At 53.7% G+C, this 24,406-nt stretch overlaps 2 protein-coding genes across 2 annotated transcripts in view; one reads left to right on the forward strand and one right to left on the reverse strand.

Annotated features, from left to right (window-relative positions):
- Positions 1-2,153: 2,153 nt before the first annotated feature.
- Positions 2,154-17,732, forward strand: LOC148671982 (uncharacterized). The gene is made up of 11 exons (XM_088632771.1): positions 2,154-2,449; positions 3,589-3,638; positions 5,697-5,717; positions 6,286-6,558; positions 7,297-7,581; positions 9,933-10,229; positions 12,601-12,864; positions 13,809-13,945; positions 14,686-14,784; positions 14,939-15,022; positions 15,814-17,732. The coding sequence occupies exons 1-11, from the start codon at positions 2,313-2,315 to the stop codon at positions 15,916-15,918; spliced, it is 1,752 nt and encodes a 583-aa protein (XP_088488897.1). The 5' UTR covers positions 2,154-2,312; the 3' UTR covers positions 15,919-17,732.
- A 2,461-nt stretch (positions 17,733-20,193) lies between these two features.
- LOC148671983 (uncharacterized) overlaps positions 20,194-24,406 on the reverse strand; it is a 38,256-nt gene continuing 34,043 nt past the window's right edge. The window contains exons 8-13 of the mRNA XM_088631062.1: positions 24,265-24,329; positions 24,016-24,158; positions 23,066-23,910; positions 22,345-22,409; positions 22,092-22,246; positions 20,194-20,976 (exon numbers count right to left, since the gene is read on the reverse strand). Of these exons, the coding sequence (XP_088487188.1) occupies positions 20,792-20,976; positions 22,092-22,246; positions 22,345-22,409; positions 23,066-23,910; positions 24,016-24,158; positions 24,265-24,329 (1,458 nt within the window). The 3' untranslated portion in view covers positions 20,194-20,791. The remainder of the gene's footprint in view (positions 20,977-22,091; positions 22,247-22,344; positions 22,410-23,065; positions 23,911-24,015; positions 24,159-24,264; positions 24,330-24,406) is intronic.

Here is a 24,406-nt window from a genome sequence, read left to right on the forward strand (position 1 = left end):
GGCCTTGAAGTTTCTTCTCTTTGCATCACAGGTAATTTAACGCAACACAGACTTGGACAGCAGCATCACCCTGTCACTGCCGTTCATAATAATAATAATAATAATAATAATAATAATAATAAAATAATAATAATACTTACACTTCTATAGCTCTTTTCTGGACTCTCCACTCAGAGCTCTTTACAGGTCCTGGGGATCCCACTACCGCCACCAGTGTGCAGCTCTTTACATGTCATGGGGATCCCACTACCGCCACCAGTGTGCAGCCCCACCTGGGTGATGCTCCAGTCCTCTCCCCACACACCAGCTCTCAGTGGGGAGGAGAGCAGAGGGATGGAGCCAGTTCAGAGAGGGGGGTTATTAGGCCATGATGGGTAAAGACCAGGGGGGGAATGTTTACAGTCTAGGATACACTACTAGAATAGTATACACTGCTATAGTGTACTGTAACACAACGCAGTATACACTGCTACAGTACACTGTCCTGTAACACAACATATGATACACTGCTACAGTATACTGTCCTGTAACACAACTGGCTTCTCTCCAGACACAGCTGGATGAGCTCCTCCACTCAGGACAGCAGGCTCTACTTTACACAGAGAGGAGTGGGAGGGGGGAACAAGCTGCCTAGCTCTAGAAGCTTCTCTCTTGTTCAAGGTTTCTTCTGACGTCTGAGTGCTCAGCGGCAGGCAGGAGGAATCTGTCCTGATAGGTGTTCATATATCAAGCTGGAGAATGTGGATCTGCAGGCCTGGAACACATTTGTCAGGTCTGTGCTGTTCCAAAGGATCCATTAATCTTGACAAGTGATAAGTGAGGTGTGAGATAAACAGTGTGATCTCAACTGAGATACACACTGACGTCTGTTTCCTGCTTCTGTGAAAGGCAGTGTGGTAGTTCAGTGGTGTTCCTGTTCATGTCGATCGATCAGCACTGGTCTTTGAGATCCGAGGAGACACTGCTGCTCCTGGGGCTGTGCAGGTGTTCCCAGTTTCCACAGACACCGCCAGTCTGGTATCACTGGGCCAGGTCCGATCCAAGCTGGCTCCCCAGCTCTGTTAAACATTATAATATTGACAATAAACTCAGTCAGTTCACACTCTTGCCTCACAGTTAATTTAACACAACACGGACACAGACAGCAGCGTCACCCTGTCACTGCTGTTCATAATAAAATAATAATAATACTTACACTTCTATAGCTCTTTTCTGGACTCTTCACTCAAACTGCTTTACAGGTCATGGGGATCCCCACCTGGATGATGCACCACTACACTCACCACATGCCAGCTGTGCTGTACACAGAGAGGGGTGGGAGGGGGGAACAAGCTGATACCCTGGCTTCTCTCCAGACACAGCTGGGTGAGCTCTTCCAGTCAGGACAGGAGGCTCTACTGTACACAGAGAGGGGTGGGAGGGGGGAACAAGCTGATACCCTGGCTTCTCTCCAGACACAGCTGGGTGAGCTCCTCCAGTCAGGACAGGAGGCTCTACTGTACACAGAGAGGGGCGGGAGGGGGGAACTGATCGCCTCCTCTCAGCTGAAACCCGTCTCGCCCTGAAGGAGGTTGTGGCGGGTTTCGTACTCGTGCCTACGGGTTTGGCGGCGTCTCTGATCGTCGTTTCTGTTCTGACACAAATTCCTCTCGCCCATCTGAGGGCCCCAACAGTAACAACTATCAGAGACAGACCTCAGCAGGTAGGAGACTCGCCGCCCCCCCCTGCCTGCTCCGACGAACTGTGCCCCCTCCCCTGCGCGTCTCTCTCTCTCCCTCTCGGAGATCACCGACTCCCACGGAGTCTCACGGAGAAGCCCGAGCGCCTCCGGAGATTCCCGATCGCCGGCGCGTCTCTCTCTCTCCGTCCCCGCCCGCCGCGGTCACGGAGATTCCCGAGCGCCTCCGGAGATTCCCGAGCGCCGGCGCGTCTCTCCATCCCCGCCCGCCGCGGTCACGGAGAAGCCCGAGCGCCCCCGGAGATTCCCGAGCGCCGGCGCGTCTCTCTCTCGTCGTCCCCGCCCGCCGCGGTCACGGAGAAGCCCGAGCGCCCCCGGAGATTCCCGAGCGCCGGCGCGTCTCTCTCTCGTCGTCCCCGCCCGCCGCGGTCACGGAGAAGCCCGAGCGCCCCCGGAGATTCCCGAGCGCCGGCGAGCCTGTGTGTGAGCGTGTGTTTGTGTTTCAGCTGGACGGGTCGTGGAGGCGCAGGACACTCGCGAAGTTGCTCCTGCGTGGCGTGAACTCCGACACAGGACTCTCGAGTGGGGCGTGAATTCTCCCTCCTCTCCACCCCTTCTCTTTTTTTGTCGTTAAATGTCTGTTGCGATAAAAATACAAAAAAACCCACGCACGGAGATGCGCGGACGCCCGAGCGCGGCGAACCGGTACCGCTGCCCGGCTCCGAGCAGCTCGATCCCGAGCCCGGGGCGGGCGGAGTCCAACCGCAACAGGTGAGCCGACAGACCGAGCTGGTGCCGAGACTGCCTGGGTTGAGCCCCTGTGCGCTGTAAAGTACAGTAAGTGCCTCGGGGTTGTAGCGACTTTTACCGTGATCTCACTGGGATTTACTGTGTTTTTAACCCTGATCCCACTGGGCTGTACTGCGCTATCCTGTGTTTTACCCTGATCTCACTGCGCTGTCCTGTGTTTTTACCCTGATCTCACTGGGCTGTACTGCGCTGTCCTGTGTTTTTACCCTGATCTCAGTGTATTTACTGCACTGTCCTGTGTTTTTACCCTGATCTCTCTGCGCTGTCCTGTGTTTTTACCCTGATCTCACTGGGCTGTACTGCGCTTTACTGTGTTTTTACCCTGATCTCACTGGGCTGTACTGCGCTTTACTGTGTTTTTACCCTGATCTCACTGGGCTGTACTGCGCTGTCCTGTGTTTTACCCTGATCTCACTGCGCTGTCCTGTGTTTTTACCCTGATCTCACTGGGCTGTACTGCGCTGTCCTGTGTTTTTACCCTGATCTCACTGGGCTGTCCTGTGTTTTTACCCTGATCTCACTGGGCTCTACTGCGCTTTACTGTGTTTTTACCCTGATTTCACTGGGCTGTACTGCGCTGTCCTGTGTTTTTACCCGGATCTCACTGGGCTGTCCTGTGTTTTTACCCTGATCTCACTGGGCTGTCCTGTGTTTTACCCTGATCTCACTGCGCTGTCCTGTGTTTTTACCCTGATCTCACTGGGCTATACTGCGCTTTACTGTGTTTTTACCCTGATCTCACTGGGCTGTACTGCCCTGTCCTGTGTTTTTATCCTGATCTCACTGGGCTGTACTGCGCTGTCCTGTGTTTTTACCCGGATCTCACTGGGCTGTCCTGTGTTTTACCCGGATCTCAGTGTATTTTTCCGCACTGTCCTGTGTTTTCACCCTGTTCTCACTGCAGACTCTCTCAGGGTGTGGACTTTCCTCTCTCTGCTGACACAGCTCTGTGGTTTCTCCACAGTCCACTTACAAGCGAGATGTGAGTGGTTTGCCTTAATGAGACAGAGCAGCAATTATGTCATTAGAGAGCCATTAGGGCTCATGGAAACCTGCATGAATTATCCAGATGGCTGATGAATTATTCCTGCTGTCCCCAGGGCTCTGCTGATGATGGGCTGGGTCCTGCTCTCTGCTCCGCTGTGGGCTGGTGAGTGTTTTAAAACCCTTTCTTCTGCTAATGACTCGCTCATGTCTCTGTGTCTTAGAGTCAGCCTGTGTCCCAGTGTCTCTCAGCCTGTCCTGATCACAGCTGTGTCACAGTGTCAGCCTGTCCTGATCACAGCTGTGTCCCAGTGTCAGTCTGTCCTCTATCACAGCTGTGTCCCAGTCTCTCTCAGTCTGTCCTGATCACAGCTGTGTCCCAGTGTCTCTCAGCCTGTCCTGATCACAGCTGTGTCACAGTGTCAGTCTGTCCTGATCACAGCTGTGTCCCAGTGTCAGCCTGTCCTGATCACAGCTGTGTCCCAGTGTCTCTCAGCCTGTCCTGATCACAGCTGTGTCCCAGTGTCAGCCTGTCCTGATCACAGCTGTGTCCCAGTGTCCCTCAGCCTGTCCTGATCACAGCTGTGTCACAGTGTCAGTCTGTCCTGATCACAGCTGTGTCCCAGTGTCAGTCTGTCCTCTATCACAGCTGTGTCCCAGTGTCTCTCAGCCTGTCCTGATCACAGCTGTGTCCCAGTGTCTCTCAGCCTGTCCTGATCACAGCTGTGTCCCAGTGTCCCTCAGCCTGTCCTGATCACAGCTGTGTCACAGTGTCAGTCTGTCCTGATCACAGCTGTGTCCCAGTGTCAGCCTGTCCTGATCACAGCTGTGTCCCAGTGTCTCTCAGCCTGTCCTGATCACAGCTGTGTCCCAGTGTCTCTCAGCCTGTCCTGATCACAGCTGTGTCCCAGTGTCCCTCAGCCTGTCCTGATCACAGCTGTGTCACAGTGTCAGTCTGTCCTGATCACAGCTGTGTCCCAGTGTCTCTCAGCCTGTCCTGATCACAGCTGTGTCACAGTGTCAGTCTGTCCTCTATCACAGCTGTGTCCCAGTGTCTCTCAGCCTGTCCTGATCACAGCTGTGTCCCAGTGTCAGCCTGTCCTGATCACAGCTGTGTCACAGTCTCTCTCAGTCTGTCCTGATCACAGCTGTGTCCCAGTGTCTCTCAGTCTGTCCTGATCACAGCTGTGTCCCAGTGTCCCTCAGCCTGTCCTGATCACAGCTGTGTCACAGTGTCAGTCTGTCCTGATCACAGCTGTGTCCCAGTGTCTCTCAGTCTGTCCTGATCACAGCTGTGTCCCAGTGTCTCTCAGCCTGTCCTGATCACAGCTGTGTCCTAGTGTCCCTCAGCCTGTCCTGATCACAGCTGTGTCCCAGTGTCTCTCAGCCTGTCCTGATCACAGCTGTGTCACAGTGTCAGTCTGTCCTCTATCACAGCTGTGTCCCAGTGTCTCTCAGCCTGTCCTGATCACAGCTGTGTCCCAGTGTCAGCCTGTCCTGATCACAGCTGTGTCACAGTGTCAGTCTGTCCTGATCACAGCTGTGTCCCAGTGTCTCTCAGTCTGTCCTGATCACAGCTGTGTCCCAGTGTCCCTCAGCCTGTCCTGATCACAGCTGTGTCACAGTGTCAGTCTGTCCTGATCACAGCTGTGTCCCAGTGTCCCTCAGCCTGTCCTGATCACAGCTGTGTCACAGTGTCAGTCTGTCCTGATCACAGCTGTGTCCCAGTGTCTCTCAGTCTGTCCTGAACACAGCTGTGTCCTAGTGTCTCTCAGCCTGTCCTGAACACAGCTGTGTCACAGTGTGTTTCAGCCTGTCCTGATCACAGCTGTGTCCCAGTGTCTCTCAGTCTGTCCTGATCACAGCTGTGTCACAGTGTCAGTCTGTCCTGATCACAGCTGTGTCCCAGTGTCTCTCAGCCTGTCCTGATCACAGCTGTGCCAGTGTCAGTCAGCAGAGAGGACACACACACACTGACAGTAAAGAGAGACAGAGAGACAGAGACACGCACGTACAGACTGATCACGCCCCAGAGACACAGTGAGGAGCCTGTGCACAGACAAGCGGACTGGAAGAGAGGGCGGAGGGCGTGATTGAGCCTTGAGATTTCCTGCAGGGGTGGGGAGAGAGTCAGTGACTCTTCATTATCTCCCCGCAGCGCAGCAGCGATGAGCTCATGACAGCTCTGGGTAATGGCTTGTCTCTCCCCTCTCTCTCTCTCCAGGTCAGTCGTCAGCTCAGTCTGGTAAGACTCCAGACTCACACTGTCTCTGCTGCTCCTGGATCAGCTTCAGCAACAGGGCTGGACAGCTTGTTCCCCCCTCCCACCCCCCTCTGTGTACAGCAGAGCCTCCTGTCCTGACTGGAGGAGCTCACCCAGCTGTGTCTGGAGAGAAGCCAGGGTATCAGCTTGTTCCCCCCTCCCACCCCTCTCTGTGTACAGTAGAGCCTCCTGTCCTGACTGGAGGAGCTCACCCAGCTGTGTCTGGAGAGAAGCCAGGGTATCAGCTTGTTCACCCCTCCCACCCCTCTCTGTGTACAGTAGAGCCTCCTGTCCTGACTGGAGGAGCTCACCCAGCTGTGTCTGGAGAGAAGCCAGGGTATCGGCTTGTTCCCCCCTCCCACTCCCCTCTGTGTACAGCTGGATGAGCTCCTCCAGTCAGGACAGGAGGCCCTACTTTACACCGAGGGAGGTGGGAGGAGGGAACAAGCTGCTGATACCCTGGTCCTCCGATCAACGTTCTTCTAACGAGCAAGCAAGCCAGGACAGACGGTCTGTGAGCTCTGCTCTTCCTGTCTGTTTCTTCTTCCAGGGACGGAGGAGACGAAGACTCTTCTCCTCGGTGAAGACCTCTACATCCCAGTGCCCACGAACGAGTCAGCCGAGGTGCTGTTCCAGCCCGGGACCGACCCAGACTCCTCCAGGGCCCTGATGGCGGAGGGACGCGTCCTGGAGCCCAGGTGTCTCTTCCACAACGAGTCCGGCCTGCTGGTCCTGAGAAACATCACCGCGGCCGACAGTGGGGTCTACCTGGTGAGGCTGAGGCAGTCCTGGTACATCGCCAACATCACTGTGGTGGTCAGAGGTAAGAGCCTGGAGAGACAGACAGGCTGAGAGAGAGAGAGAGACAGGCACAGCACACCCACAACATCACCGTGATGGTCAGAGGTAAGAGCCTGGAGAGACAGACAGGCTGAGAGAGAGAGAGACAGGCACAGCACACCCACAACATCACTGTGATGGTCAGAGGTAAGAGCCTGGAGAGACAGACAGGCTGAGAGAGAGAGAGAGACAGGCACAGCACACCCACAACATCACCGTGATGGTCAGAGGTAAGAGCCTGGAGAGACAGACAGGCTGAGAGAGAGAGAGACAGGCACAGCACACCCACATCATCACTGTGATGGTCAGAGGTAAGAGCCTGGAGAGACAGACAGGCTGAGAGAGAGAGAGAGGCACAGCACACCCACAACATCACCGTGATGGTCAGAGGTAAGAGCCTGGAGAGACAGACAGGCTGAGAGAGAGAGAGAGACAGGCACAGCACACCCACAACATCACTGTGATGGTCAGAGGTAAGAGCCTGGAGAGACAGACAGGCTGAGAGAGAGAGAGAGGCACAGCACACCCGCAACATCACCATGATGGTGAGAGGTAAGAGCCTGGAGAGACAGACAGGCTGAGAGAGAGAGACAGGCACAGCACACCCACAACATCACCGTGATGATCAGAGGTAAGAGCCTGGAGAGACAGACAGGCTGAGAGAGAGACAGGAATGCTGCAAGACGACCCCCCTCTGTCTCTCTCCCCTCTGCCGTGTCAGACTGCTTCGCCGAGCACCTGGTGCAGACCGGAGGCTCCCTGGAGCTCGCGCTGAGAGAGGACGTCTCCAGGCTGCTCCTGGAGTTCGAGCCCTTGCTGTCCGGAGGGAACGAGACCCTGGTGCTGCTGAACCGCAGCCAGACGCCGGACCCGCGGTACCGCGCGCGCGTCTCCATGGACAGCCGGCACTGGAGTCTGCACGCCGTGACGGCCGGAGACCAGGGGGTCTACATCGTGCGCGACTGGGAGGGCAGAGAGCTGGACAGGGTGTGTCTGGTGGTGAGAGGTGAGACCAGACCGCCGTCAGCGTTGCCTTCGCTATCATCGCCGTCACTGTCACTCACCTCCATCACTGTCACTATCATCACTGCCACTATCATCACCATCATCATCACTGACTATCATCACTGCCACTATCATCATCATCAATGTCACTATCATCTTCATCACTATCATCACCGTCACTGTCACTCACCTCCATCACTGTCACTATCATCATCACCGTCAGAATCATCACCGTCAATCATCACTCATGATCATCACCGTCAATCATCACTCATGATCATCACTGTCACTGTCACTCATCATCTTCACTGTCACTCATCTCCATCACTGTCACTATTTCTCATCATCATCACCGTCATCATCACTGACTATCATCACTGCCACTATCATCATCATTATCAATGTCACTATCATCTCCATCACTATCATCGCCGTCACTGTCACTCATCTCCATCACTGTCACTATCATCTTCATCACTATGATCGCCGTCACTGTCACTCATCTCCATCACTGTCACTATTTCTCATCATCATCACTGACTATCATCACTGTCACTATCATCATCATCATTATCAATGTCACTATCACCTTCATCACTATCATCACCGTCACTGTCACTCATCTCCATCACTGTCACTATCATCTCCATCACTATCATCGCCGTCACTGTCACTCATCTCCATCACTGTCACTATCATCATCATCATCACCGTCATCATCACTGACTATCATCACTGCCACTATCATCATCATTATCAATGTCACTATCATCTCCATCACTATCATCGCCGTCACTGTCACTCATCTCCATCACTGTCACTATCATCTTCATCACTATGATCGCCGTCACTGTCACTCATCTCCATCACTGTCACTATTTCTCATCATCATCACCGTCATCATCACTGCCACTATCATCATCATCATTATCAATGTCACTATCACCTTCATCACTATCATCACCGTCACTGTCACTCATCTCCATCACTGTCACTATCATCTCCATCACTATCATCGCCGTCACTGTCACTCATCTCCATCACCGTCACAATCATCATTATCAATGTCACTATCATCTTCATCACTATCATCACTGTCACTTTCATCACTGCCACTATCATCATCATCACCATCACAATCATCATCAATGTCACTATCAGCTTCATCACTATCATCACCGTCACTGTCACTCATCATCACCTTCATCATCACTATCACTCATGATAATCACTGTCACAATCAATCATCTTCATCACTCACCATCACCATAATCATTACTGTCATCATCATCATCACCATCATAACCATCTTCACAATCATAATTATCAACGTCACTATGTCACTATCATCTTCATCACTATCATCACCGTCACTATCATCTCCATCACTATCATCACCGTCACTGTCACTCATCTCCATCACTGTCACTATTTCTCATCATCATCACCGTTTTCATCACTGACTATCATCACTGCCACTATCATCATCATCATTATCAATGTCACTATCACCTTCATCACTATCATCACCGTCACTGTCACTCATCTCCATCACTGTCACTATCATCTCCATCACTGTCTCTATCATCTCCATCACTATCATCACCGTCATCATCACTGCCACTATCATCATCATCACCATCATAATCATCATTATCAATGTCACTATCACCTTCATCACTATCATCACCGTCACTGTCACTCATCTCCATCACTATCATCACCGTCACTGTCACTCATCTCCATTACTGTCACTATCATCTTCATCACTATCATCACCGTCACTATTTCTCATCATCATCACCGTCATCATCACTGTCACTATCATCACTGCCACTATCATTATCATCATTATCAATGTCACTATCATCTTCATCACTATCATCGCCGTCACTGTCATCACCGTCACTATTTCTCATCATCATCACCGTCATCATCACTGTCACTATCATCACTGCCACTATCATCATCATCACCATCACAATCATAATTATCACTCTCACTAACATCTTCATCATTATCATCACCGTCACTATCTCTCATCATCATCACTGTCACTGTCATTGTCAGACAGCTGTGGACAGGTCCAAGACCACAGGGGGGCGCTACTGAGAGACAGGAGACCTGATCCCAGCACACAGTGTGTGTGTGTCTCTGTGCTCATGATCTGTGTGTGTGTGTGTGTGTGTGTGTGTGTGTGTGTGTGTGTGTGTGTGTGTGTGTGTGTCTATCTCTGTGCTCATGAACTGTGTGTGTGTGTGTGTGTGTGTGTGTGTGTGTGTGTGTGTGTGTGTGTGTGTGTGTGTGTCTATCTCTGTGCTCATGAACTGTGTGTGTGTCCTTCTGCTCCAGGGTGCTCCGAGCGGATATCTCTGTCCTACAGGGGACAGCTGCTCATCCCCCTGGAGCAGGACTGGCCAGCGGTGCTGCTGGAGTTCGAGCCCTTGCAGGCCGGTCAGCCCCCAGTCCGGGTCCCGCTGGACCGCCGGGGGGGTCCCGGCCCGCCCCCGTTCAGCGAATTCGGAGAGCGCCTCTCGCTGGGCAACAGGAGCCTGACGCTCCACAAGCTGACCTTCCAGGACCAGGGCCAGTTCAGGCTGAGGGACGCCCAGGGCCGCCTGCTGAGAGCCACCTGCCTGTGGCTCAAGGGTGAGTCCTGCTGACCGCCTGCCTCCCACTCCTCTCGGTAGTCATACTTATAATAATATCATAGCAAGTGTTAGATCTAACATATATAATAATAATAATTCCTACACTCATATAGCGCTTTACAGGTAATGGGGAATCCCACCACTACCACCAATGTGCATCCCCACCTGGGTGATGCTCCCGTATATTTACACATATAAATACATATATTTATGTACATTATATAATGTATATTACATTGTAATAATATAATAATAAATTATTTTATATAGCACCTATAAAGGTGGCTTCTCAAAGCGCTTTACAGAATGACGACAACAATAAAGAAGAAGAATACACAAGATAAAACACAATTACAACACACAGAGGAGACTTTGGAAGGTGGTACTAAGAAGAGCAGAGGGGTGAAGAATGGAACCAGTTCAGTAAAGGCTTTTCTGAAGAAGAGGGTTTGGAGTCTGGATTTGAAGGAGTTTAGAGAAGGTGACTCTCTGATATCCTTGGGGAGAGAGTTCAGAGCTTGGGGGCAGAACAGGAGAAGGCCCTGTCACCCCAAGAGTGTAGAGGGGCTTGGGGGACAGTAAGGAGAGCAGAATTAGCAGAGCGAAGGTTGTGAGGTGGAGAGTAGGGCAATAATAGTTCAGACAGGTACTGAGGTGCTAAGCCATGTAAAGCCTTATAGGTGAGCATGAGGATTTTAAAGTCCACACAGAATTTAACTGGATGCCAGTGCAGGGACTCCAGGATAGGAGTGATGTGATCACTTGGACCAGACCTGGTCAGGATTCTGGCTGCTGAGGTTTGGGCATACTGGAGTTTGTTCAGTGTAGGTTTAGATACCCCAGAGAGTAGAGCATTGCAGTAGTCAATTCGGGAGAAGACGGATGTCATTATTTATCATGTACATTACAATAACACACCGTGTACGGCACCGGTCACAAGTTTGAGCACGCCCCCTTGAGTCCTGGGTTGTTCTTGGCCATCTGTGCGTGTCGCTGGCCTACCAGGGAGACCTGCTGCAAAGAAACCAGTTAAGAGGCCAGACAACCCAGAAATCTGTCCTCCTAGCTGCCTTGAGAGCTCGGCGTGTGTATCAGGGGGCAGTTAGTGGCCAGTTTCCCACACCTGTGGCCCTGTCGAACGTATTCTCAGATCCCGAGGGTCCCCGGAGTTTCGGGGTCCGGTTTCTTCCTGTCGTTCGATGGCCTTGGCCCCAGCATCGGCTTCAGCAATAGGGCTGGGCAGCCCGTTCCCCCCTCCCGCCCCTCTCTGTGCACAGCAGCGCCTCCAGCGCTTCGCGTTTGGTCGTCTGTCATTCTGTGGGTCGGCCGGTTATTTCTCGGTCCAATGAAAACTTTATTGAAACAGTGAAACGGGTACGAAGCCCTTGCCCTCCGTCTCAAAGGTGGACCTGCATTTCTTAAAGGAATCATCGCCTGGTCTTTCGTCCCCGTCTTGTTAACTGAGCAGATCTGTGCCGGGTGCGTTCAGGAATGACAGGTTTTGCCCCCCTTCCCTTGAGTTATAGTCACGGTGGACCCCTCACCTGTTGACCAAGGATACAAAGGCCAGCGAGGGAACGTGTTAGTGGCCCTGGGAGAACATCCGACGACGACCGCTTTGAAGCTCCACACCTGTGACAGCAGTGGCTCGGGCTCGGGTTCGGCTGAAGTGGCCCGGAACGTCAGAGATGGTTCGGAGATGCAGGTGAAGGTGGGCGCAGAGGACGAGGGAGATCTCCAGGAGGTCCGCAGCAGGGGGAGTGTGAGGTCAGGCTGCAGATCTGGACCAGCACCTCACCCTGTAAACCCCAGAGCCCGCAGTGAGGGCGGGGGGCCAGCAGGAGGCGGCAGGGAGCCGGAGCTGCTGACAGGAGGGGCGGCGAGAGATACGTCTGAATGACATCGCCGGGAGAAGACGCTAAAGCTGACCTTTGAAAACTCAGGTCCCGTCTTGACAAACATGAAGTTCCACCGGGCGCAAGATGTCAAGTCCAGTAGCCAAGGACGTCTGTCCCAGGGCATTGTGGGGCAGCTGAGCTCAGGGTCACTAAGTGCTCTCTAGGCCTCTGGATGCGTTTGAATTTGCAGCCCAAACTGAGCTTCTGAACACAACTGTTTCAGCCTCATTAGACTGGTGTACAAGTGTCGCCACCTAGTGGACATTCGTCGGAAGTGTCACCTAAGAATGTCACTGACACGGCAGTATATCCATTCGTGTATTTTTATTTACACATATATATCTTTTTAAGGGTCTCCCTCACACACAGGGGTCGTCTCATGCTTTCTCGTTCCAAAGAAAGACGCGCTGTCTTCGGTCATGCGGCGACTCGGTAACCGCGGTAACACTGCCGTGTCTCGCCCCCGTGCAGGGACCCGCCGGCGGGCGCGCCTGGGCTACAAGGACTCCCTCACCCTCCCGGCCGGGGTCTCCCTCCTCTTCCGGCCGAGGCCGGGGGGCGCCCCCAGGCTGCTGGCCCGGGACGGGGCCGTCGTGGACCGGCAGTACGCGGGGCGCCTCGCCCTGAGCCCCGACGCGCTCACGCTGGCCCGCGTCACCCCGAGAGACCAGGGCGTCTACGAGGTGCGAGACCTGGAGGGCAACGTCCTTCACAGCCTGAGTCTGGAGGTGGAGCGTGAGTCCGACTTCTCCTTCACCCCCTCCCGCCCCTCTCTGTGTACAGTAGAGCCTCCTGTCCTGACTGGAGGAGCTCATCCAGCTGTGTCTGGAGAGAAGCCAGGGTATCAGCTTGTTCCCCCCTCCCGCCCCTCTCTGTGTACAGTAGAGCCTCCTGTCCTGACTGGAGGAGCTCACCCAGCTGTGTCTGGAGAGAAGCCAGGGTATCGGTTTGTTCCCCCCTCCCGCCCCTCTCTGTGTACAGTAGAGCCTCCTGTCCTGACTGGAGGAGCTCACCCAGCTGTGTCTGGAGAGAAGCCAAGGTATCAGCTTGTTCCCCCCTCCCACCCCTCTCTGTGTACAGTAGAGCCTCCTGTCCTGACTGGAGGAGCTCACCCAGCTGTGTCTGGAGAGAAGCCAGGGTATCGGCTTGTTCCCCCCTCCCACCCCTCTCTGTGTACAGTAGAGCCTCCTGTCCTGACTGGAGGAGCTCACCCAGCTGTGTCTGGAGAGAAGCCAGGGTATCGGCTTGTTCCCCCCTCCCACCCCTCTCTGTGTACAGTAGAGCCTCCTGTCCTGACTGGAGGAGCTCACCCAGCTGTGTCTGGAGAGAAGCCAGGGTATCGGCTTATTCCCCTCTCCCGCTCCTCTCTGTGTACAGCAGTGCCTCTAGCGCTTAGTGTTTGCTTGTTTGTCATTCCGTGGGTTGGCCAATTATATCTCTTTTCTCGATCCAATGAAACTTTATTTACCCCAAAAGACACCTGACTGTAACTCTAACAAACGTCTAAACGTACATCAAATAAAAGCGTTCTCGTGGATGTTCCCCTCGTCGTTCCCACCTGACCGCTCCAGCGTCACTCACTCACCCGGCCGGCCAATAGCGCGCCGTTGCCAGGGGCGACGCGGCCCAGCCCCTCCCCCCCGGAGGCGGGGCTAACCAGACTTCCTGCCCCCCCGCAGCCTTCGACCTGCCGCCGTACTCCATCGTGCTCATCACCTTCGCCACCGTGGCCGCCGTCGTGATCTGCGCCTCCATCGTCACCTTCCTGCGGATGAGCTGCGGGGAGGCCCGCCGGGCCAGGGAACAGCCGGGACAGGTGTGTGGGGAACCGCGGCGGGCTGGGTTCACTGGGAGGACAGCTGTGGTTCTGATCCGGTCCTGTTACACCAGGGGGACAGCTGGTCCGGTGGTTCAGGTCCGGTCCTGTTAGACCAGGAGGACAGCTGTGGTTCTGATCTGGTCCTGTTAGACCAGGAGGACAGCTGGTCCAGTGGTTCAGGTCCAGTCCTCTTACACCAGGAGGACAGCTGTGGTTCTGATCCGGTCCTGTTACACCAGGAGGACAGCTGTGGTTCTGATTCGGTCCTGTTACATCAAGAGGACAGCTGGTCCGGTGGTTCAGGTCCGGTCCTGTTACAGCAGGAGGACAGCTGTGGTTCTGATCCGGTCCTGTTACATCAAGAGGACAGCCGGTCTGGTGGTTCAGGTCCGGTCCTGTTACACCAGGAGGACAGCCGTGGTTCTGATCCGGTCCTGTTACATCAAGAGGACAGCCGGTCTGGTGGTTCTGATCCGGTCCTGTTACACCAGGAGGACAGCCGGTCTGGTGGTTCAGGTCCGGTCCTGTTACATCAGGAGGACAGCTGGGTCAGGTCCGGCCCTGTTAGACCAGGAGGACAGCCGGTCCGGTGGTTCAGGTCCAGTCCTGTTACATCAGGAGGACAGCTGGGTCAGGTCCGGCCCTGTTAGACCAGGAGGACAGCCGGTCCGGTGGTTCCGGTCCAGTTTCACCAGCAGATGCTGTGCTGTAGCTGACAGCTGTGTGTTTCCCGTCAGGAGCCGGCCAGCCTCGTGGACGACGACGCCATGCTGTGTTCTGGACAGGACCCGGAGAGCCGACCCGCAGAGAGGAGACCCAGACGAGAGGAGAGAAAGGTACTGTGGACTTTTAGAGGGGGAGCCGACACGCAGAGTAAAGGCAGTCGGTTCGGGTCCGGTCCGGTTACACCAGGAGGACAGCTGGTCCAGTGGTTCTGATCCGGTCTTATTAAATAGTTCTCTGATCTGAATGGTTCTAACTGTGGTTCAGGTGCACCCCAGTGTGACTGATGATGATCAGGTCCCGTCTCCCAGTGCCTCGTCAGAGAAGATCCCCAGACCAGAAGACAAACAGGTACCTGAGACAGACTGAGAGAAACTGTACTGCTCTGTACCGTAGTCAGGGCAGATCGGGGGTCCGTACGGCTCTCTGGAGCGTAGTCAGGGCAGATCGGGGGTCCGTACGGCTCTCTGGAGCATAGTCGGGGCAGATCGGGGGTCCGTTCGGCTCTCTGTACCGTAGTCGGGGCGGATCGGGGGTCCGTTCGGCTCTCTGTACCGTAGTCGGGGCGGATCGGGGGTCCGTATGGCTCTGTACCGTAGTCGGGGCGGATCGGGGGTCCGTTCAGCTCTCTGTACCGTAGTCGGGGCGGATCGGGGGTCCGTATGGCTCTGTACCGTAGTCGGGGCAGATTGGGGGTCCGTAGGGCTCTCTGTACCGTAGTCGGGGCAGATGGGGGGTCCGTACGGCACTCTGGAGCGTAGTCGGGGCAGATCGGGGGTCCGTACGGCTCTCTGTACCGTAGTCGGGGCAGATCGGGGGTCCGTAGGGCTCTCTGTACCGTAGTCAGGGCAGATCGGGGGTCCGTAAGGCTCTCTGTACCGTAGTCGGGGCGGATCGGGGGTCTGTACGGCTCTCTGCACCGTAGTCAGGGCAGATCGGGGGTCCGTAGGGCTCTCTGTACCGTAGTCGGGGCGGATCGGGGGTCCGTACGGCTCTCTGTACCGTAGTCGGGGCGGATCGGGGGTCCGTACGGCTCTCTGGACTGTACAGGGTGGACCGTACGGGTGGATCGGGAGTCAACAGTGTGTCAACAGCGCCCCCTGCTGGGCTCCCTCACACCGCCTCTCTTCCTCCTCCCCCAGGACGTCCTGCCCCTCCAGGCCGACGAGCTCTGCACCCATCTCCCCCTCTCCGATGGGCTCCCGGACTCCGCCTGCGTCTTCACCTCCGACAAGCTGGGCTCCTGAGCGGATCCACCCGGAACCGGCCCGGCCTGGCCCAGCGCCGCCCCTCCCCGGTGGCGGGTCACATCGAGCATCATCGTTCTGTCGGCGCAATTACATCACACGATGACATCACATGTCATCCCGTGACGTCACGATGACAATCTGGCGATATCGCTGTCGAGTTTCAGCGTCGCACACAGTCCAATTGAGATTGATCGATTGATCGCTTTATTGGCTGAATAAGTTGTCACAAGGAACGGGACTTGGTGGGTGGCTCACACACTAATCGCACACAAACACACCCCGTATACACAGACACACAAAACACGAACTGCATCTCAGCAAACGGAGGAAAAACACACACTGCACTACCTGCACGTGTCAGGACTCTACCTACCTGTGATAACCCCATCCATCTATACGTATTTATAAGTGATCATTAAACCGTCCATATTAAATAACCACATACAGATTATATTATCATTCATGCACGTAATGCCGTGGTTGTAAACGAAGTAACCAATATTCAGTTTTAATCACACACCTTTAAGTGATTTAACGGGGGTGATTATTAAGAGTCACTGCCTGGGGGGTGGGAGGAAGCTGTCTTTGTGTCTTGTGGTCTTGGTGCCAGCGGACCTCAGTCTTTTCCCTGATGGCAGTGAGCACGTAGCGCGAGGTCATGCCCTGTGCCAGTATTATCAGCGTCGCATCTACTCTCATATCGTCGTCCTTAATGATTAACCTTATGTCACCTGCTGTGTATTATGATATCCTCAAGATGATGTCGCCCGTTGTGTATTATGATATCCTCAAGATGATGTCACCTGCTGTGTATTATGATATCCTCAAGATGATGTCGCCCGTTGTGTATTATGGTATCCTCAAGATGATGTCGCCCGTTGTGTATTATGATATCCTCAAGATGATGTCGCCCGCTGTGTATTATGATATCCTCAAGATGATGTCACCTGCTGTGTATTATGATATCCTCAAGATGATGTCGCCCGTTGTGTATTATGGTATCCTCAAGATGATGTCACCTGCTGTGTATTATGGTATCCTCAAGATGATGTCGCCCGCTGTGTATTATGATATCCTCAAGATGATGTCACCTGCTGTGTATTATGATATCCTCAAGATGATGTCGCCCGTTGTGTATTATGGTATCCTCAAGATGATGTTACCTGCTGTGTATTATGGTATCCTCAAGATGATGTCGCCGCTGTGTATTATGATATCCTCAAGATGATGTCACCGTGTCACCGTACTGTCCCGATGACGTCACAGAGCCACTAAGGCAGCCCAGGATCAGGGAGAGGTCTTATTCCCTGCTGGAAAAGAGACACAGCGTTTGGGCTGTGGAGCCGCCTTCGGGCGTGAGAGGAGGGATCTGTTGAGGTGTGTAAAGGGACCTGACGGTGTGGGGCTGTTTTGTTGCTGCCATCAGGAAGAGTAGCCTGTTGTTGGAGGGAGAAAACGGTGGGAAACGTGAGTTTCCTTGAGACGAGGCTGCGGAGTGGCACTCCTGTTCGGAATGATGTTATAAAGGCGACAGAGCGGGCTGGTCAGAAACCGGCGTGTTTCCTGTCTTCTCTTTTTCTCCATTAACATTACGTGTGGGGGTCTCTAGCCCGGCTGGAAGGGCTTCCTTTAAAACGATCCCTTCGACGAGTGGTGTGGGTCCGAGCTGGGTGAGTCCGGTCCCTTCTCTTGACCCCTGACTCCTGTTGACACGGTGTTTGTTCTGCTGTGTGCTTTATTTCCTGCTGTATCACGCCTCGAAAAGCCACTTGTAAAGGCGCTATATACAATAAAGATGATTATGACGATGAGTATTGGCATTATTATTATTATAGTCTGCAGGCCAGTGGGACTATGTGGGAAAGTGAGACCATGTTAAAACTCGGAATATTGGATGCAAGAAGGACATTTCATCGGACCAGTTCAGCCTCACCCTGCAGGCAGTCGAGGCAGGGCGTTTCTGACGCAGAGCTCCAGCAATCGACGGAGGAAACTTCTGTCATACATGGGAACTGTAACTGACCCTACGCAGACGACACAATGCGGGGAGGACTGGGCGATGCAGGTTGCCAGCAGCCCTATCACCCTGCAGCTCCCAGCTGGCGGCCCTACTGGAGCCCAGCAGGTGTGAGCCTGGCCAGTACCTGGAGGGGAGACTCCTGGGAAAACACTGAGGCTGCTGCTGGGAGAGGTGTGAGTGGGGCCAGCAGGGGGCGCTCTCACCCTGCGCTCTGTGTGGGTCCTGATGCCCCAGTATAGTGACGGGGACACTGGACTGTAAACAGGCGCTGTCCTGCGGATGAGACGTCAAACCGAGGTCCTGACTCTCTGTGGTCATTAACAATCCCAGGGTGTCTCTCGAGAAGAGTAGGGGTGTTACCCCAGTGTCCTGGCCAAATTACCCTCCTGGTCTTTACCCATCATGGCCTCCTAATAACCCCCCTCTCTGAACTGGCTTTATCCCTCTGCTCTCCTCCCCACTGAGAGCTGGTGTGTGGGGAGAGGACTGGAGCATCATCAAGGTGGGGCTGCACACTGGTGGTGGTAGTGGGATCCCCATGACCTGTAAAGAGCTGCACACAGGTGGTGGTGGTGGGATCCCCATGGCCTGTAAAGAGCTGCACACTGGTGGCGGTAGTGGGATCCCGATGACCTGTAAAGAGCTATTATTATTATTATTATTATTATTATTATTATTATTATTATTATTACAGGTTCCGGACCAGGCAGAGCCCAGAACAGAGTGCGCGTCTGGCTTTTAAGGTGGGCTGGAACAGGGGGCAGGTGCACAAAATGAAGTCAGAAGTGAAAGAGACGGAGCGTCCTTAAGGGGGAGGGACTACAATCGTGACAGGAAGAGATCACCTGTGGTGTGTTTTGTACAAAGGAAGATGAAGTATTTAGTCCGCCTGGAATTTCCTCCCCTTTGGTATATCTCTGCAGCAGAACACAGCAGGAGCCCGGTTCAGGTCTTAAACTGAAGCTAACCCCCTTGGCTTTGAGGGTGGACAGTCAAATTTCTGATATGTCTTAATGTTTCCACTCAGCAGACAAACATATAGAAAAAAACAGCAGGCAGAAATGTTGTTTTGGTCTTCAGAGGTCAGAATTTTCAGTTTTAGGCCTGTCAGGGTCCTGGGAATGATGTGAAGACCTTGTTCTAGGTGACTACTAGCTTGGATAAAAATCTGGGACAAATGGATCAATTAGAAAAAATTCTACATCATGTTTTGTGATTGACTGGACACAAAACTGGACCTGGAATGACATTTCACACCTGTAATAAAAAATCATGAAAATAATAACAATAAAAACCATTGGAATTGCTGTAAAAACCTTTAGACACTGCTAGAGAGCCTTTATCTGCTGTTAGGCAGTGAAAAACACCTCAGAGCTGCAGTCTGGTGTGAAAAAAGGAGCACTGATAAGAAACTGATCGATTACCCCTTCTGAGTCAATGATTGACAGCTAGAAGGCGGGCGGAACACAGCCTGAGGCTTCCAGAGGAAGTCTCACCCCCTCAGGGCTCCGAATGGCTGGAAACACAGTGAATAACGGCGCTGTTGACCAATCAGATCGCTTGATCTCTGTACTACAGAGTCGATAGCGTGCAGGTGTGGAGATGAGCTGGTCTGGGTACTCTGGATATATATCAGCTTCGGAATAAGGTAAAAACATGGGATATATATATATATTTTGCTGGGTTTTGCTTTTGCGGTCTGGCTTATTGATTGCGTTATTGATGCATACTGGAAGTTTGAAAGTGCCTCATCGGATAGAAAGTGACTTTGTGATCGATTGTCTTGGTTTAAAAAAAAAACACGTTTTTTTTAAAGCTCCGGTTGTCCTTTTTCGATTGATAACATGTTTTTTTTTGGTTTTGTTGGTAAAAAACGATAAAAAATGAAAGGTAGATATTGATTCCCCCCGCGGACGTGCACGACCACGCCGGGGACAGCACACGTGTGGCCCTGTGGGGGGTCCAATGCAATTTCTAAAATCGGTTTTGTGAAAAACAGTTTGTACACTTTTGGATTAGTTAAAGGTTTTCTGTAAAGGTTTTGTGGTTTTGGTGATGTGAAATAATGAAGTGAGATGGAACTTTTGAGGCAAAGCACGTCCAGCATTAATGGTACAAAGCGCTTAGGTATCGACAGGTTTACACTGAATGACTGTGGGGCTTCAGGACATAGAGGGTAGTACTATTATTATAATTATTATTATGACTCACTGAAACATTTGTCTTCAGTCCAATCACACCAGACAGCGCTGTGCATATTCAAAATAGACTTTATTGTCACGACAATAGCACAAGCCAGTTATATATCTATAAATAACAGCGCAGAATAAGTTTATTTAGACATTGAAACAGTATTATACGGATATTACTGTATATATATGTGACACACAAAGAGAGTGCAGGATCAAGAATTCCTTGTGTTCCCTGTTCCTCCAAGCTGGAGGACCGGGGGAACATGCAGACTCTGCCCAGACAGACACAGAGCTCGGACAGGCAGAGACAGAGAGAGTCCGGGAGACCTGTCTGTGAAGCTCTCCTGGACCTCAGGGGTCTCCCTCGGCACAGGTGACCTCATCACACCACACAGAGCAGCACAGCTCTGAGCACAGAAAGGGCCAGTTCATCCACACTCACTCTCACCTCAGGCAGGGGATACAGCACAGAGTCAGGACACAGAGCACAGAGTCAGGACACAGTTCTGAAGAGCACAGACTCAGGACACAACAGACTCAGGACACAGCGCTGAAGAGCCCAGCGTCAGGACAGCACAGACTCAGGACAGGGCGCTGAAGAGCCCAGCGTCGGGACAGCACAGACTCAGGACAGGGCGCTGAAGAGTCCAGTCTTGGGTCAGGCGAAGACCCTCAGAGGAAACAGCCCCTCCGTCAGGCTGACCAGCAGCACAGCGGGGGCGACGGTGACCACCCAGAACACCGCGCTGGAGACGGGGTGAGGGAGGGGCGCTGCTCCGGACTTTGTTGTTCTGAATGTCGTTGAGCTGGTGGGCACAGTGGTGGGGGGTATCACCTCCTTCACTGTGAGAGAAACACAAGGATCCTGGTGAGCTAATAATAATAATAACTCCTTACACTTCTATAGCTCTTTTCTGGACTCTCCTCTCAGAGCTCTTTACAGGTCCTGGGGATCCCACTACCGCCACCAGTGTGCAGCTCTTGAAAGGTCCTGGGGATCCCACTACCGCCACCAGTGCGCAGCTCTTTACAGGTCATGGGGATCCCACTACCACCACCAGTGTGCAGCTCTTTACAGGTCACGGGGATCCCACTACCGCCACCAGTGTGCAGCCCCACCTGGATGATGCTCCAGTCCTCTCCCCACACACCAGCTCTCAGTGGGGAGGAGAGCAGAGTGATGAAGCCAGTTCAGAGAGGGGGGTTATTAGGAGGCCATGATGGGTAAAGACCAGGGGGGTAATTTGGCCAGAACACTGGGGTAACACCCCTACTCTTCTCGAGAGACACCCTGGGATTGTTAATGACCACAGAGAGTCAGGACCTCGGTTTGACGTCTCATCCGAAGGACGGTGCCTGTTTACAGTCCAGTGTCCCCGTCACTATACTGGGGCATTAGGACCCACACAGAGCGCAGGGTGAGAGCGCCCCCTGCCCCCTGCAGCAGCCTCAGTGTTTTCCCAGGAGTCTCCCCTCCAGGTACTGGCCAGGCTCACCCCTGCTGGGCTCCAGTAGGGTGGCCAGCTGGGAGCTGCAGGGTGATATTGCTGCTGGTTTCTAAAAGAACTCGTTCCTCACTCTCAGAGAAACGCTGCCTCTTCCCTCTGTCAGTGGAGCTCTACCTCTCTAACAACAGCTGGACACCTGGGCTGACAAGGAGCTGTGTCCTCCTGGCCTGCCCAGGGACTCGTCCCTCCCTGAGTCTCTCCTCAGTGCTGAGGCTCCGAGCTGGAGAGCAGGGCAGGGCCGGAGCTCGCTGTGATACTGGGGCAGCTCTTCCTGCCCGGTGAGAGAACTGCCCCCACTTTAACAAGCCCCCCCCAGACCTGATGATGTGAGCTGAGGCCTGGGGCTCCAGGGGGAGGGAACAGACAGTCCTACAGGACGTCCTACAAGACCCCCAGTGCAGGGGAGTTGGCTCTCCAGGCACAGAGCCGAACTCACACCCAGGGACTTACGGCTCACGCTGATGGTGGTGGTGTTCAGAAGCGTGAGGAATGTAGTGCCGTTGCTTATAACCGCTGTCCTCAGAACCTCGACGACTTCACTGTCCGTTGGAACGATCGTGGTGTTTGAGAAACTCAGCTCCCCGTCCACAGTGATGGATCCCTTTCTGCAGGAACGGAGACATAGGTGTCAACACAGGCGGGACACAGCCCACAGAGACGCTTTGACACCGAGAGAAACAGCAGATATGACCCCCAGACTCACCCAAACTTTTTCACTTTGTATCCTCTGTAGGTGTCTGGATACCTCCTCCTGTAAACTTCATCAAACTGCAAGTGAAAAACGAAAGTTAGACATTTCCTAGACGTACAGATGCAGAACACGATTGAGACCCATTATTATTACAGTCCTGCAGTGCTGTCATGTGACTGTGTCTGTGTGCAGGAGCTCCCCCTGGTGGGCTGGTGAGGTACTGTCCTGTCATGTGACTGTGTCTGTGTGCAGGAGCTCTCCCTGGTGGGCTGGTGAGGTACAGTGCTGTCATGTGACTGTGTCTGTGTGCAGGAGCTCCCCCTGGTGGGCAGGTGTGGTACAGCAGCCAGTCCCCATGTCAGACTCAGCCTGACACCCCCAACAAACTGCGTTCAGTCACCCTGCTACCGGCCCGGCTCAGCCGATCCCACACTGAGGATCCATCAGGATCCCCGCTGGGAAGATCCTGCCTGCCTCTCTCTTGTCGTCGGAATTCTGTCCCTCCCCCTTTGTCCAGAATCTGGACAGAGTCACGGCAAGACCCGGCTGCAGGATTCTGGGCTGGACTAACCCTAACCTGCAGCTGGGAAAACCCGGAGTGGACTGATCTGCAGCCGGGCCCAGAGTGCCGTGGGCGCAGGCTTACAGACGCCAACGTACACCCCTCGCTCAGGAGCCGGCCTGAGTGCCGGTGCCCGGCGCCATCGGTCTCGGCGGCATGAACCCGACCCACCTCGCTCGCCACCTGCGCTGCCAGCGCTTGGTACGCCGCTGACAAGCTGTCCAGCAGATCGTCTGTAAAAGTTTTGTCCAGGCTGCAGAAGAGCTGAATGATGGCGGTGTGTGTGACTGGGATCGTCGCCCTTGTCAGGGCTGTGGTGGTTGTTGCTCTAGTTGAAGGTGTAGTCGTTGTCATTGTTGTTGTTCTTGTTGTTCTTGTTGTGGTGGTGGTGGTTGATGTGGAAAGTGTTGTTGTTCTTGTGGTGGTTGATGTGGGAGGTGTGGTTGTTCTTGTAGTGGTTGATGTGGGAGGTGTTCTTGTAGTGGAAGTGGGAGGTGTGGTTGTTCTTGTTGTGGAAGTGGGAGGTGTAGTTGTTCTTGTTGTGGAAGTGGGAGGTGTTGTGGTGGTGGTGGTGGTTGATGTGGGAGGTGTTCTTGTTGAAGTGGGAGCTGTAGTTATTGTAGTGGGAGGTGTTGTGGTTGTTGTGGAAGCAGGAGGTGTTGTTGCTGTTGAAGTGGGAGTTGTTGTGGTTGTTGTGGAAGTGGGAGGCTCAGTTGTAGTTGTGGAAGCTGTAGTTGTTGATATGGGAGGTGTTGTGATTGGTGTTGATGTGGGAGGTGTTGTGGGTGTTGTGGTTGTAGTGGGAGGTGTTGTGGGTGTTGTGGAAGTGGGAGGCTCAGTTGTAGTTGTGGAAGCTGTAGTTGTTGATATGGGAGGTGTTGTGATTGGTGTTGATGTGGGAGGTGTTGTGGGTGTTGTGGTTGTAGTGAGAGGTGTTGTGGTTCTTGTTGTAGTGGGGGGTGTGGTTGTTGTAGCAGTTGTTGTAGTTGTAGTGGCAGCTTCTGTAGAAAACAGTGCTGTAAGGGAGAAAGAGAAAGATGAAAGACAATATCCAGCTCAGTTCCCACAGGAGCGCAGAGCACAGAGGCACAGCGTTCCTGCGCAGGAGCTGTACACCTCACCTCGGGGCAGAACGGAGCCGGAGAGCACGGGGAAGCTGAACGCGTTGTTCTCCGCCGACGTGTTCAGGGCCCAGACCACTTCCGCCGTCGTGGGCGCCGGGACTGTGAACACGGCGTCCAGGTCGACGATGACGGAGCCCGACCTGCAGGGGGAGAGGGCGAGGGGTGCGGATGAGAGCTGTGCTCGTGGAGCGAGGAAGAGAGTGAGGAAGGGAGGGAGGGCGGGGGGGGTGAGGGGGCGACACTCACCTGAACCCGATCACCTCGGAGCGCAGGAAGGGCTTCCCGAACGCGGCCCGGAGAACGTGCTCCGTCTGCGGGGAGACAGGAGAGTCAGCACAAGGAACACAAGGAACACACCCCACCCTCAGACACTGCCGCAGTCCGGGGG

Source organism: Lepisosteus platostomus, chromosome 5 (assembly GCF_059453375.1).
Source record: "Lepisosteus platostomus isolate fLepPlt1 chromosome 5, fLepPlt1.hap1, whole genome shotgun sequence".
NCBI lineage: Eukaryota > Metazoa > Chordata > Actinopteri > Semionotiformes > Lepisosteidae > Lepisosteus > Lepisosteus platostomus.